Source organism: Mustelus asterias, chromosome 3 (assembly GCF_964213995.1).
Source record: "Mustelus asterias chromosome 3, sMusAst1.hap1.1, whole genome shotgun sequence".
Taxonomy (NCBI): Eukaryota; Metazoa; Chordata; class Chondrichthyes; order Carcharhiniformes; family Triakidae; genus Mustelus; species Mustelus asterias.
Window position 1 is genome coordinate 157,906,006 of NC_135803.1, and position 15,738 is coordinate 157,921,743.

At 46.8% G+C, this 15,738-nt stretch overlaps 1 protein-coding gene across 1 annotated transcript in view; it reads left to right on the forward strand.

Moving 5' to 3' along the window:
* The window catches only part of LOC144491764 (sodium- and chloride-dependent creatine transporter 1-like), a 179,363-nt gene that overhangs the window by 77,444 nt on the left and 86,181 nt on the right, over positions 1–15,738 (forward strand). The window contains exon 3 of the mRNA XM_078210022.1: positions 15,358–15,489. Within this exon, the coding sequence (XP_078066148.1) occupies positions 15,358–15,489 (132 nt within the window). The remainder of the gene's footprint in view (positions 1–15,357; positions 15,490–15,738) is intronic.

Here is a 15,738-nt window from a genome sequence, read left to right on the forward strand (position 1 = left end):
GGGTTCAGGGTAAACACATTCCTCTTAGAGTGAAAGGCAAGGCTGGCAGAAGTCGGGAACCCTGGATGACTCGGGATATTGAGGCCCTGGTCAAGAAGAAGAAGGAGGCACATGACATGCATAGGCAACTGGGATCAAGTGAATCTCTTGAAGAGTATAGGGGGTGTAGGAGCAGAGTTAAGAGAGAAATCAGGAGGGCAAAAAGGGGACATGAAATTGTTTTGGCAGATAAGGCAAAGGAGAATCCAAAGATCTTCCACAAATACATAAAGGGCAAAAGAGTAACAAGGGAGAGAGTAAGGCCTTTTAAGGATCAACAAAGTCATCTATGTGTGGATGGACAAGAGATGGGTGAGATCCTAAATGAATATTTCTCATCAGTATTTACTGTTGAGAAAAGCATGGATGTTAGGGAACTTGGGGAAATAAATATTGATGTTTTGAGGAGTGTACACATTACAGAGAAGGAGGTGCTGGAAGTCTTAAAGCGCATCAAGGTAGATAAATCTGCGGGATCTGATGAAGTGTATCCCAGGACATTGTGGGAGGCTAGGGAGGAAATTGCAGGTCCCCGAGCCGAGATATTTGAATCATCGATAGTCACGGATGAGGTGCCTGAAGATTGGAGAGTGGCAAATGTTGTGCCTTTGTTTAAAAAGGACTGCAGGGAAAAGCCTGGGAACTACAGGCCAGTGAGCCTCACATCTGTGGTGGGTAAATTGTTGGAAGGTATTTTGAGAGACAGGATCTACAGGCATTTAGAGACGCAAGGACTGATTAGGGACAGTCAGCATGGCTTTGTGAGTGGAAAATCATGTCTCACAAATTTAATTGATTTTTTTGAAGGGGTAACCAAGAAGGTAGATGAGGGCAGTGCAGTTGATGTTGTCTACATGGACTTTAGCAAGGCCTTTGACAAGGTACCGCATGGGAGGTTGTTGCATAAAGTTAAATCTCACGGGGATCCAGGGTGAGGTATCTAAATGGATACAAAATTGGCTTCTTGACAGAAGCCAGAGGGTGGTTGGAGAGAGTTATTTTTCAAACTGGAGGCCTGTGACCAGTGGTGTGCCTCAGGGATCAGTGCTGAGCCCACTGTTGTTTGTCATTTATATTAATGATTTGGATGAGAATATAGGGGGCATGGTTAGTAAGTTTGCAGATGACACCAAGATTGGTGGCATGGTGGACAGTGAGGAAGGTTATCTCCAAATGCAGCGGGATCTTGATCAATTGGGCCAGTGGGCTGACGAATGGCAGATGGAGTTTAATTTAGACAAATGCGAGGTAATGCATTTTGGTAGATTGAACCAGGGCGGGACTTACTCAATTAACGGTAGGGCGTTGGGGAGGGTTACAGAACAAAGAGATCGAGGGGTGCATGTTCAAAGCTCCTTGAAAGTGGAGTTCACAGGTGGACAGAGTGGTGAAGAAGGCATTCGGCATGCTTGGTTTCATCAGTCAGAACATTGAATACAGGAGTTGGAATGTCTTGTTGAAGTTGTACAAGACATTGGTAAGGCCACACTCGGAATACTGTGTGCAATTCTGGTCACCCTATTATAGAAAGGATATTATTAAACTAGAATGCAGAAAAGATTTACTGGGATGCTACCGGGACTTGATGGATTGAGTTATAAGGAGAGGCTGAATAGACTGGGACTTTTTTCTCTGGAGCGTAGGAGGCTGAGGGGTGAACTTATAGAGGTCTATAAAATAATGAGAGGTATAGACAAGGTAGATAGTCAATATCTTTTCCCAAAGGTGGGGGAGTCTAAAACTAGAGGGCATAGGTTTAAGGTGAGAGGGGAGAGATACAAAAGTGTCCAGAGGGGCAATTTTTTCACACAGAGGGTGGTGAGTGTCTGGAACAAGCTGCCAGAGGTAGTAGTAGAGGCGGATACAATTTTATCTTTTAAAAAGCATTTAGACAGTTACATGGGTATGATGGGTATAGAGGGATATGGGCCAAATGCGGGCAATTGGGATTAGTTTAGGGGATTAAAAAAACAGGGTGGCATGGACAAGTTGGGCCAAAGGGCCTGTTTCCATGCTGTAAACCTTTATGACTCTGTGACTCTAGTGGTGAGTCTGTGGAATTCGTTACCACAGGAAGTAGTTGATGCCAAAGCATTGAATGTATTCAAGTGGCGGCTGGATATAGCACTTGCGGCGAATGGGATCAAAGGTTACGGGGAGAAAGCAGGATTAGGCTATTGAGTTGGACGATCAGCCATGATCGTAATGAATGGTGGAGCAGGCTCAAAGGGCCGAATGGCCTCCTCCTGCTCCTATCTTCTATGTTTCTATGATACACTGCCACAGAGTCAGTACTGAGGGAGTGCCGCACTGTCAGAGGGCCAGTACTGAGGGAGTGCCGCACTGTCAGAGGGTCAGTACTGAGGGAGTGCTACACTGTCAGAGAGTCTGTACTGAGGGAGCGCCGCACTGCCAGAGGGTCATTATTGAAGGAGTGCCGCAATGTCAGAGGGTCAGTACTGAGGGAGTGCCGCACTGTCAGAGGGTCAGTACTGAGGGAGTGCCGCACTGTCAGAGGGTCAGTACTGAGGGAGTGCCGCACTGTCAGAGGGTCAGTACTGAGGGAGTGCCGTACTGTCAGAGGGTCGGTACTGAGGGAGTGCCGCACTGTCAGAGGGTCAGTACTGAGGGAGTGCTGCACTGTCAGAGGGTCAGTACTGAGGGAGTGCCGCACTGTCAGAGGGTCAGTACTGAGGGAGTGCCGCACTGTCAGAGGGTCAGTACTGAGGGAGTGCCGCACTGTCAGAGGGTCAGTACCATTGGTCAATAAATCAAATCCAAATACTCCTCAAGCTACAAGATCTTCACGGGTCATCAGCATTGCACTCCTGGCAGGCTGGAGCTGAGCCATTTGATGTCATTGGCTTTCTGCACATGTACAGGTGGGTCTTGGCTTCCATCTTGCATTGACGAGTCTGTGGAAAGTACAGGTGAGTTCACTCTACTCAGCAACTATTACAGAGCAGAGAGGCTTCCAGGAGTTTTAATCAAAGCTTCTCAAATGACAAAGATTTCAAGCAGTGATTTGGGCAAGATTATTTCCAGTGTTTGGACTAGAGGTTGGTTAATATAAAATGGTCATGTATCGAGAGAGAGACAAATGAAAGAGTGGCAGAAAATTATTTGCGCTAAACTATTGGAACATGAAAGGATTTTCCACAGAGTGTCTGAGATTCAGATTATTCAAATCTTCAGCAAATAACAGGAAATAAAAAGCAGTAACACATTTCAGAAGGACATTCGCATCAATGTTTGAGATTGGGAATGATACAGAGTTCTGATTTATTATACACACCACCTGGCGGTTCGCCTCCCAGTCACTCACCATCCTGACTTGGAAATATATCCCCGTTCCTTCCCTGTCACTGGGTAGAAATTCTGGAACTCCCTCCCTAACAGCACTGTGGGTGTACCTACACTCCATGGACTGCAGCGGTTCAAGAAGGCAGCTCACCACCACCTTCTCAAGGCGCAACTAGGGATGGGTAATAAATGCTGGCCTAGCCAGCGACACCCACATCCTGTAAAACAAAGCACTGAAGGTTTTTGAGTGCTTCTTGTTCAAAGCCAGGTGGTAAATGTCCTCACCCCCTCCACCTCAAGGAGCAGAAATAGAACAGCTTCTACTAAAATATCAGCCAGTGACTGCAGGCAGCTAATTGACCAGTTTAATTGGGTTATTCTTAGAATATGAATGAACAGAAAGCAGTTTTCACCTGAAATTAAACTATTTAACCCACAAAACCAGACCTCTTCCCGTTTACTGACTGAATCACTCTCTAAATTAAGACGAATATTTGAATGTAATGAAGCAGTGATTTGTTGAAGCTGTGAGGGGGATTTAACCCAATAGGTTGCAGTAAAACTCCTTGCCAGAGTTCCCAGCTTCAGCTGCATTCTAGCCGAGAGGCAGCCAATGAAGATAAGAAATCCGATGGATTCCTGCTCACGCCTGATTGAACAGGAGCAGCCGCTGCAACCTATCACATATTGATGTGGTTGCTGTGGAAACGGCCAGGAACGTGGGGCCTCATTCAACTGGGCCCTTTTTTATATTGGGTGGAAATTGGAAGAGGATTGAACACCTCCATCACTTTGTCGCCATGTCTGAGAGTTACTGCCAGTGATTCATGTCCTGAAATTAAACAGTCACATTACTCTGAGGGAGAGTAACTCCTGGATTCTCCTCCATATCGTTTCTCACAGGCTGTCCCCTTTTAGAACATAGAATATAGAAAAGCTACAGCACAAACAGGCCCTTCGGCCCACAAGTTGCGCTGAACATGTCCCTACCTACTCGGCTTAACTATAACCCTCTATCTTACTAACTTCCATGAACTTATCCAAAAGTCTCTTAAAAGACCCTATCGAATCTGCCTCCACCACCACTACCGGCAGCCGATTCCACGCACCCACCACCCTCTGAGTGAAAAACTTACCCCTAACATCTCCTCTGTACCTACTCCCCAGCACCCTAAACCTGTGACCTCTTGTGGCAACCATTTCAGCCCTGGGTAAAAGCCTCTGAGAATCCGCACTATCAATACCCCTCAACATCTTATACACCTCTATCAGGTCACCTCTCATCCTTCACCTCTCCAAGGAGAAAAGACCTAGCTCTCTCAACCTATCCTCATAAGGCATGCCACCCAATCCAGGCAACATCCTTGTAAATCTCCTCTGCACCCTTTCTATGGCTTCCACATCCTTTCTGTAATGAGGCGACCAGAACTGGGCACAGTACTCCAGGTGGGGTCTGACCAGGGTCCTATACAGCTGCAGCATTATCTCACAATTTCTAAACTCAATTCCTCTCTTGATGAAGGCCAGTATTCCATACGCCTTCTTAACCACAGCCTCTACCTGCGACGCTGCTTTGAGCGTCCTATGAACCCGGACCCCAAGATCCTTCTGATCTTCCACACTGCCAAGCGTCTTACCCTTAATATTATATTTTTCCATCCTATTCGACCTGCCAAAATGAACCACGACACACTTATCTGGGTTGAAGTCCATCTGCCACTTCTCCGCCCAGCCTTGCATCTTATCTATGTCTCGTTGCTGACATCCCTCTACACTATCCACAACTCCACCAACCTTTGTGTCATCAGCAAACTTGCCAACCCATCCTTCCACTTCCTCATCCAGGTCATTTATAAAAATCACAAAGAGCAAGGGTCCCAGAACAGATCCCTGGGGGACTCCACTGGTGACCGACCTCCATGCTGAAAAAGACCCATCTACAACCACTCTTTGCCTTCTGTGGGCAAGCCAGTTCTGAATCCACAAAGCAATGTCCCCTTGTATCCCATGCCCCTTCGCTTTCTCAATGAGCCTTGCATGGGGCACCTTATCAAATGCCTTGCTGAAATCCATATAAACTACATCTACCGCTCTTCCCTCGTCTATGTGTCTAGTTACATCTTCAAAAAATTCAATTAGGCTCGTAAGGCATGATCTGCCTTGGACAAAGCCGTGCTGGCTATTTCTGATCATACTATTCCTCTCCAGATGTTCATAAATCCTGCCTCTCAGGATCTTCTCCATCAACTTACCAACCACTGAGGTTAGACTCACCGGGTCTATAATTTCCCGGGCTATCTCTTCTCCTTTTCTTGAATAACGGAACCACATCCGCAATCATCCAATCCTCCGGAACCTCTCCCGTCTCCATTGATGATGCAAAGATCATCGCCAGAGGCTCAGCAATCTCTTCCCTTGCCCCACACAGTAACTTGGGGTACATCCCATCCGGTCCCGGCGATTTATCTAACTTGATGCTTTTCAAAAGCTCCAACACATCCGCTTTCCTAATGTCCCACATGCTCAATCTTCTCAGTCCACTGCAAGTCTGCACTGCAACTACCAAGATCCTTTTCCACTGTGAATACTGAAGCAAAGTATTCATTGAGTACCTCTGCTATTTCTACCGGTTCTATGCAGACTTTCCCACCGTCACATTTGATAGGTCCTACTCCTTCACATCTTATCTTCTTGCTCTTAACATACTTGTAGAATGCCTTGGGGTTTTCCTTTATCCTGTCTGCCAAGGCCTTCTCATGACCCCTTCTTGCTCTTCTAATTTCCCTCTTAAGTTCCTTCCTACTAGTCGTACACTCTTCTCGGTTTCTAACATTACCTAGCTCTCTGAACCTTTTGTAGGCTTTTCTTTTCTTCTTGACTAAAATCGTTCCAGCTTTCGTGCACCATGGTTCCTGTAACCTACCATAACTCCCCTGTCTCATTGGAACGTTGCTGTGTAGAGCTCCAGACAAATTTTCCTTGAAAATTTGCCACATTTCTTCTGTACATTTCCCTGAGAAAACCTCCTTCCAATTTATGCCTCTAATTTCCTGCCTAATAGCCTCATAATTGCCCTTACTCCAAATAAACACTTTCCTAGCTTGACTGATCCTATCTCTCTGCAATGCTAATGTAAAGGAGTTATGATCACTATCCCCAAAATGCTCTCCCACTGAGAGATCTGACACCTGCCCAGGTTCATTCCCTAATACCAAATCAAGTACAGCCTCTCCTCTTGTAAGCTTATCCACATACTATGGCAGGAATCCCTCCTGAACACACCTAACAAACTCCTCCCCATCTAAACCCCTTACCCTAGGGATATTCCAATCGATATTTGGGAAATTAAAATCTCCCATCACGACCACTCTGTTATTATCACATCTCTCCAGGATCTGCTTCCCAATCTGCTCCTCCACATCCCTGCTACTATTGGGCGGCCTATAGAAAACACCCAGTAAAGTTATTGACCCCTTCCTGTTGCGAACCTCCACCCACAGAGATTCCGTAGACAATCCCTCTGTGGCGTCCATCTTTTCTACAGCCGTGACACTATCCCTGATCAACAGTGCCACTCCCCCACCTCTTTTCCCTCCTTCCCTGATCGAAGGCAGAGGGTGGTGGTGGATGGAAAATTTTCGGACTGGAGGCAGGTTGCTAGCGGAGTGCCACAGGGATCAGTGCTTGGTCCTCTGCTCTTTGTGATTTTTATTAATGACTTAGAGGAGGGGGCTGAAGGGTGGATCAGTAAATTTGCTGATGACACCAAGATTGGTGGAGTAGTGGATGAGGTGGAGGGCTGTTGTAGACTGCAAAGAGACATAGATAGGATGCAAAGCTGGGCTGAAAAATGGCAAATGGAGTTTAACCCTGATAAATGTGAGGTGATTCATTTTGGTAGGACTAATTTAAATGTGGATTACAGGGTCAAAGGTAGGGTTCTGAAGACTGTGGAGGAACAGAGAGATCTTGGGGTCCATATCCAAAGATCTCTAAAGGTTGCCACCCAAGTGGATAGAGCTGTGAAGAAGGCCTATAAAGTGTTAGCTTTTATTAACAGGGGGTTGGAGTTTAAGAGCCGTGGGGTTATGCTGCAACTGTACAGGACCTTGGTGAGACCACATTTGGAATATTGTGTGCAGTTCTGGTCACCTCACTGTAAGAAGGATGTGGAAGCGCTGGAAAGAGTGCAGAGGAGATTTACCAGGATGCGGCCTGGTTTAGAGGGTAGGTCTTATGAGGAAAGGTTGAGGGAGCTAGGGCTGTTCTCTCTGGAGCGGAGTAGGCGGAGGGGAGACTTAATAGAGGTTTATAAAATGATGAAGGGGATAGATAGAGTGAACGTTGAAAGACTATTTCCTCGGGTGGATGGAGCTATTACAAGGGGGCATAACTATAGGGTTCGTGGTGGGAGATATAGGAAGGATATCAGAGGTAGGTTCTTTACGCAGAGAGTGGTTGGGGTGTGGAATGGACTGCCTGCAGAGATAGAACATAGAACATAGAAAGCCACAGCACAAACAGGCCCTTCGGCCCACAAGTTGCGCCGATCACATCCCCACCTCTAGGCCTATCTATAGCCCTCAATCCCATTAAATCCCATGTACTCATCCAGAAGTCTCTTAAAAGACCCCAACGAGTTTGCCTCCACCACCACCGACGTCAGCCGATTCCACTCACCCACCACCCTCTGAGTGAAAAACTTACCCCTGACATCCCCCCTGTACCTACCCCCCAGCACCTTAAACCTGTGTCCTCTCGTAGCAACCATTTCAGCCCTTGGAAATAGCCTCTGAGAGTCCACCCTATCCAGACCCCTCAACATCTTGTAAACCTCTATCAGGTCACCTCTCATCCTTCGTCTCTCCAGGGAGAAGAGACCAAGCTCCCTCAACCTATCCTCATAAGGCATGCCCCCCAATCCAGGCAACATCCTTGTAAATCTCCTCTGCACCCTTTCAATGGCTTCAACATCTTTCCTGTAATGAGGTGACCAGAACTGCGCGCAGTACTCCAAGTGGGGTCTAACCAGGGTCCTATAGTGGAGTCAGACACTTTAGGAACATTTAAGCGGTTATTGGATAGGCACATGGAGCACACCAGGATGATAGGGAGTGGGATAGCTTGATCTTGGTTTCAGATAAAGCTCGGCACAACATCGTGGGCCGAAGGGCCTGTTCTGTGCTGTACTGTTCTATGTTCTATGTTCCCTGTCCCTCCTGAAACATCTGAAACCCGGCACTTGAAGTATCCAGTCCTGTCCCTGAGATAACCAAGTCTCTGTAATGGCCACCACATCACACTTCCAAGTAGTGATCCACGCTCTAAGCTCATCCATTTTGTTCACTACACTCCTTGCGTTAAAATAAACACATCTCAACCCTTCGGTCTGAGCGCTCCCCTTCTCCGTCACCTGCCTATCCTCCCTCTCACACTGTCTACAAGCCCCTTTTATTTTTACTCTAACCTCCTCTCTCCCAGTCACCTCATTTTGATTCCCACCCCCCAACCATTCTAGTTTAAACACTCCCCAGTCGCCTTAGCAAACCTTCCCGCCAGGATATTGGTCCCCCTGAGATTTAAGTGAAACCTGTCCTTTTTGTCCAGGTCGCACCTGCCCCTAAAGAAATTCAAGCAGATTTCTTCCCTCCAACACAATCCAGAACACAATCATCCTCCCCTCAGCCGCCCCCTCAGCCAGTGCAAAGCACTTGTCCCCTCTCAGCAATGCCAGTGGGCCAGAGGAGATGGACAACAGAAACTGCTGTCATTGATCCTCCAATACCTCAATACCCAGAGAGTGAGGAGAGAGGCCATTCAGCCCAATAGGCCTGTGCTAATTCCATGAAATAATTGTCCAGTTAATCCCTCCCCTCAATCTTTCCCTTCAGCCCTTTATAGTCAAATCTGGTCCGTTTGTGAAAGCTTGGATTGGCACCTTCCATTTTGACAGGGTGGTATGTTGTGTGTATAATTTTTAAAAATTCATCCATGGGACATGGGTGCCGCTGGCCAGCATTTACTGTCCATCCCTTAGTTGTCCTTGAACTGAATGGTTTGCTAGGTCATTTCCGAGGGCAGTTGAGAGTCAACCACATTGCTGTGGCTCTGAAGTCACATGTAGGCCAGACCGGGTAAGGACGGCAGATTTCCTTCCCTAAAGGACATTAGTGAATCAGATGGGTTTTTCCGACAATCGACAATGGTTTCATCGTCATCAGTAGATTCTTAATTCCAGATTTTTAAAAATTGAATTCAAATTCCACCAACTGCCGTGGCGGGATTCGAAGCCAGGTCCCCAGAACATTAGTTGAGTTTCTGAATTAGTCACCTAGCGATAATACCATGAGGCCATCACATCCCCGATGTAGGGGAGTTATATTGTTGGTGTATAATGTCAGAATGTAATGTTGTACAGCTGTAATTTTATGTAATATATACAATATTGTCTAATATTGTAGGGGTGTAATATTTTAGGGATTAAAATTTGTAGGGATGTAATATTGTACAGTTCAGATATTTTAGGAGCAAAATGTAGGGATGTAATACGGGGTGTAATGCTGCCGGGGTGTAATGCTGCAGGGTGTAATGCTGCAGGGTGTAATGCTGCAGGGTGTAATGCTGCAGGGTGTAATGCTGCAGGGTGTAATGCTGCAGGGTGTGATGCTGCAGGGTGTAATGCTGCAGGGTGTAACGCTGCAGGGTGTAATGCTGCCGGGGTGTAATGCTGCAGGGTGTAATGCTGCAGGGTGTAATGCTGCAGGGTGTAATGCTGCAGGGTGTAATGCTGCAGGGTGTAATGCTGCAGGGTGTAATGCTGCAGGGTGTAATGCTGCAGGGTGTAATGCTGCAGGGTGTAATGCTGCAGGGTGTGATGCTGCCGGGGTGTGATGCTGCCGGGGTGTGATGCTGCCGGGGTGTAATGCTGCCGGGTGTAATGCTGCAGGGTGTAATGCTGCAGGGTGTAATGCTGCCGGGGTGTAATGCTGCCGGGGTGTAATGCTGCAGGGTGTAATGCTGCAGGGTGTAATGCTGCAGGGGTGTAATGCTGCAGGGTGTAATGCTGCAGGGTGTAATGCTGCAGGGTGTAATGCTGCAGGGTGTAATGCTGCAGGGTGTAATGCTGCAGGGTGTAATGCTGCCGGGGTGTAATGCTGCAGGGTGTAATGCTGCAGGGTGTAATGCTGCAGGGTGTAATGCTGCAGGGTGTAATGCTGCCGGGGTGTAATGCTGCCGGGGTGTAATGCTGCAGGGTGTAATGCTGCAGGGTGTAATGCTGCAGGGGTGTAATGCTGCAGGGTGTAATGCTGCAGGGTGTAATGCTGCAGGGTGTAATGCTGCAGGGGTGTAGTGCTGCAGGGTGTAATGCTGCAGGGTGTAATGCTGCAGGGTGTAATGCTGCAGGGTGTAATGCTGCAGGGTGTAATGCTGCAGGGTGTAATGCTGCAGGGTGTAATGCTGCCGGGGTGTAATGCTGCCGGGGTGTAATGCTGCAGGGTGTAATGCTGCAGGGGTGTAATGCTGCAGGGTGTAATGCTGCAGGGTGTAATGCTGCAGGGTGTAACGCTGCAGGGTGTAATGCTGCAGGGTGTAATGCTGCCGGGGTGTAATGCTGCAGGGTGTAATGCTGCCGGGGTGTAATGCTGCCGGGGTGTAATGCTGCCGGGTGTAATGCTGCAGGGGTGTAATGCTGCAGGGTGTAATGCTGCAGGGTGTAACGCTGCAGGGGTGTAATGCTGCAGGGTGTAATGCTGCAGGGTGTAACGCTGCAGGGTGTAATGCTGCCGGGGTGTAATGCTGCCGGGGTGTAATGCTGCCGGGTGTAATGCTGCAGGGGTGTAATGCTGCAGGGTGTAATGCTGCAGGGTGTAATGCTGCAGGGTGTAATGCTGCCGGGGTGTATCGGCCCCCATATGGTCGGGGCAATGTGAAATAGCGGGTATGTCAGTAAATCTCTGTCACCATCCTCTGTTTCATCCATCAGACATCTCATTTTCCAATATTAATTCCCCAGACACTCTTTCTACAGCATCAATGATCACTTTGTTAACTCTTTTCTTATTCAAAAATCTATCGAAACTCTGATTACCGAGTTTATATTTTTTGCGAGCTTCCCCTTGCCCTTTCCTCCTTATTCATCTTTTAGTTAAGTTTAGATGGTCATTATATTCTGTCCAAAAGTCTGACCTGCCACTCATCTTTGCTCAATTATCTGCTTTTTCTTTAAGTTTGATGCTATCTTTAAGTTTTTGAGTGAACCACAGATGGTGGATCTTCCCTTTTGAATGTTTCTTTCTCATTGGAATGCATCTATTTTGTATATTCTGAAATAACTGTTTAAATATCTGCCACGGTCTCTCCATTGACCTATCGCTTAACCCCATTTACCAATTCACTTTATCGAGCTCTGCTTTTATGCCCTCATAATTGCCCTTATTTAAATGGAAACGACTAGTCTTAGACCCACTCTTCTCTCCCTTAACCTGAATGTAAAATTCAATCACATTATGATTGCTAGTACCGAGGGACATCTTCACAATGAGGCCAACTCTCACCAACTCTTACAGATGCGCCATAGGAACATAGAACATAGAACAGTACAGCACAGAACAGGCCCTTCGGCCCACGATGTTGTGCCGAGCTTTATCTGAAACAAAGATCAAGCTATCCCACTCCCTATCATCCTGGTGTGCTCCATGTGCCTATCCAATAACCGCTTAAATGTTCCTAAAGTGTCTGACTCCACTATCACTGCAGGCAGTCCATTCCACACCCCAACCACTCTCTGTGTAAAGAACCTACCTCTGATATCCTTCCTATATCTCCCACCACGAACCCTATAGTTATGCCCCCTTGTAATAGCTCCATCCACCCGAGGAAATAGTCTTTGAACGTTCACTCTATCTATCCCCTTCATCATTTTATAAACCTCTATTAAGTCTCCCCTCAGCCTCCTCTGCTCCAGAGAGAACAGCCCGAGCTCCCTCAACCTTTCCTCATAAGACCTACCCTCCAAACCAGGCAGCATCCTGGTAAATCTCCCCTGCACTCTTTCCAGCGCTTCCACATCCTTCTTATAGTGAGGTGACCAGAACTGTACACAATATTCCAAATGTGGTCTCACCAAGGTCCTGTACAGTTGCAGCATAACCCCACGGCTCTTAAACTCCAACCCCCTGTTAATAAAAGCTAACACACTATAGACCTTCTTCACAGCTCTATCCACTTGGGTGGCAACCTTTAGAGATCTGTGGATATGGACCCCAAGATCTCTCTGTTCCTCCACAGTCTTCAGAACCCTACCTTTGACCCTGTAATCCACATTTAAATTAGTCCTACCAAAATGAATCACCTCACATTTATCAGGGTTAAACTCCATTTGCCATTTTTCAGCCCAGCTTTGCATCCTATCTATGTCTCTTTGCAGCCTACAACAACCCTCCACCTCATCCACTACTCCACCAATCTTGGTGTCATCAGCAAATTTACTGATCCACCCTTCAGCCCTCTCCTCTAAGTCATTCATAAAAATCACAAAGAGCAGAGGACCAAGCACTGATCCCTGCGGCACTCCGCTAGCAACCTGCTTTCAGTCCGAAAATTTTCCATCCACCACCACACTCTGTCTTCGATCAGACAGCCAGTTACCTATCCAATCGGCCAACTTTCCCTCTATCCCACACCTCCTCACTTTCATCATAAGCCGACCATGGGGGACCTTATCAAACGCCTTACTAAAATCCATGCATATGACATCAACTGCCCTACCTTCATCAACACACTGAGTTACCTCCTCAAAAAATTCAATCAAATTTGTGAGGCACGACTTGCCCTTCACAAATCCGTGCTGACTATCCCAGATTAATCCGCATCTTTCTAAATGGTCGTAAATCCCATCCCTAAGGACCTTTTCCATCAATTTACAAACCACCGAAGTAAGACTAACCGGTCTATAATTACCAGGGTCATTTCTATTCCCTTTCTTAAACAGAGGAACAACATTCGCCATTCTCCAGTCCTCTGGCACCATCCCCGTGGACAGTGAAGACCCAAAGATCAAAGTCAAAGGCTCTGCAATCTCATCCCTTGCCTCCCAAAGAATCCTAGGACATATTTCATCAGGCCCAGGGGACTTATCGACCTTCAGTTTATTCAAAACTGCCAGGACCTCCTCCCTCCGAACATCTATTTCCTCCAGCCTATTAGCCTGTAACACCTTCTCTTCCTCAAAAACATGGCCCCTCTCCTTGGTGAACACTGAAGAAAAGTATTCATTCATCACCTCGCCTATCTCCACTGACTCCATACACAAGTTCCCACTACTGTCCTTGACCGGCCCTAACCTCACCCTGGTCATTCTTTTATTCCTCACATAAGAGTAAAACGCCTTGAGTTTTTCCTTGATCCGACCCGTCAAGGACTTCTCATGTCCCCCTCCTAGCTCTCCTAAGCCCCTTTTTCAGCTCATTCCTTGCTAACTTGTAACCCTCAATCGAGCCATCTGAACCTTGTTTCCTCATCCCTACATAAGCTTCCCTCTTCCTTTTCACAAGACATTCCACCTCTTTCGTGAACCATGGTTCCCTCACTCGGCCATTTCCTCCCTGCCTGACAGGGACATACCTATCAAGGACACCCAGTATTTGTTCGTTGAAAAAGTTCCACTTTTCATTAGTGCCTTTCCCTGACAGTTTCTGTTCCCAACTTATACCCCCTAATTCTTGCCTAATCGCATCATAATTACCTCTCCTCCAATTGTAAACCTTGCCCTGCCGTACGGCCCTATCCCTCTCCATTGCAATAACAAAAGACACCGAATTGTGGTCACTATCTCCAAAGTGCTCTCCCACAACCAAATCTAACACTTGGCCCGGTTCATTTCCCAGTACCAAATCCAATGTGGCGTCACCTCTTGTCGGCCTATCCACATATTGTGTCAGGAAACCCTCCTGCACAAAAACTGCCCCATCCGAACTATTTGACCTACAAAGGTTCCAATCAATATTTGGAAGGTTAAAGTCCCCCATGACAACTACCCTGTGACCCCCACACATATCCATAATCTGCTTAGCAATTTCTTCCTCCACATCACTATTACTATTTGGGGGCCTATAGTAAACTCCTAACAACGTGACCGCTCCTTTCCTATTTCTAACCTCAGCCCATATTACCTCAGTTTGCAAATCCCCCTCGAAGTGCCTTTCCGCAGCCTTTAAACTATCCTTGATTAACAATGCTACTCCTCCACCTCTTTTACCAGCTTCCCTACACTTACTGAAACATCTATACCCCGGAACGTCTCATAACCATTCCTGTCCTTGTTCTACCCACGTCTCCGTAATGGCCACAACATCGTAGTCCCAAGTACCAATCCACGCCCCAAGGTGAGGAAGCATTCTTTCTGGTTGTATCACATCTTGGTTTGGCTCCTGCTCTGCCCAAGACCGCAAGGAACTACAAAAGGGCGTGAATGTAGCCCAATCCATCACGCAAACCAGCCCCCCATCCATTGACTCTGTCTACACTTCCTGCCGCCTCGGCAAAGAAGCCAGCATAATTAAGGACCCCATGCACTCCGGACACTCTCTCTTCCACCTTCTTCCATCGGGAAAAAGATACAAAAGTCTGAGGTCACGTACCAACCAACTCAAGAACAGCTTCTTCCCTGCTGCTGTCAGACTTTTGAATGGACCTACCTCGCATTAGGTTGACCTTTCTCTACACCCTAGCTATGACTGTAACACTACATTCTGCACTCTCTCCTTTCCTTCTCTATGAACGGTATGCTTTGTCTGTATAACGCGCAAGAAACAATACTTTGCACTGTATGTTAATACATGTGACAATAATAAATTAAATCAAATCGAATCACATCAAATCAAATCGAATCATTAATTAACCCGATCTTGTTGCAGAAGACCAGGTCAGTCATCTGAAAGAAAGATGATCTCAGACCTGCAAATTGATGATTTGAAGAATAACCCAGTGTTTTCTCTGTTCTTTATATCTTCACAGGAGTCTTCCTTATCCCTTATTTACTGATTGTTCTGGTGGGAGGAATCCCGGTGTTTTTTTTAGAGATTGCACTGGGGCAATTCATGAAACAGGGGGGCATTGGTGCATGGAACATCGCGCCTCTCTTCAAAGGTGAGGAAGCAATTGTATAAACTGTGTGTTTTATTTCATTCAGGGTTTTATTTGCGTGCATGAGACAGAGAGATGATCAGACAGAAAGGGAAATTAGGGATGGGAAGATGGAGATTTAGACCAGGGAGTCAAAGAGAAAGGAAGGAGACAGAGATTGAGAGAAAAAACAGAGAAGCAAGGAGAAGGGGAGAGAGACAAACACAGGGAAAGTGAGAGAGAGAGAGATTTGTTAACGGCTCCCAATCTTTC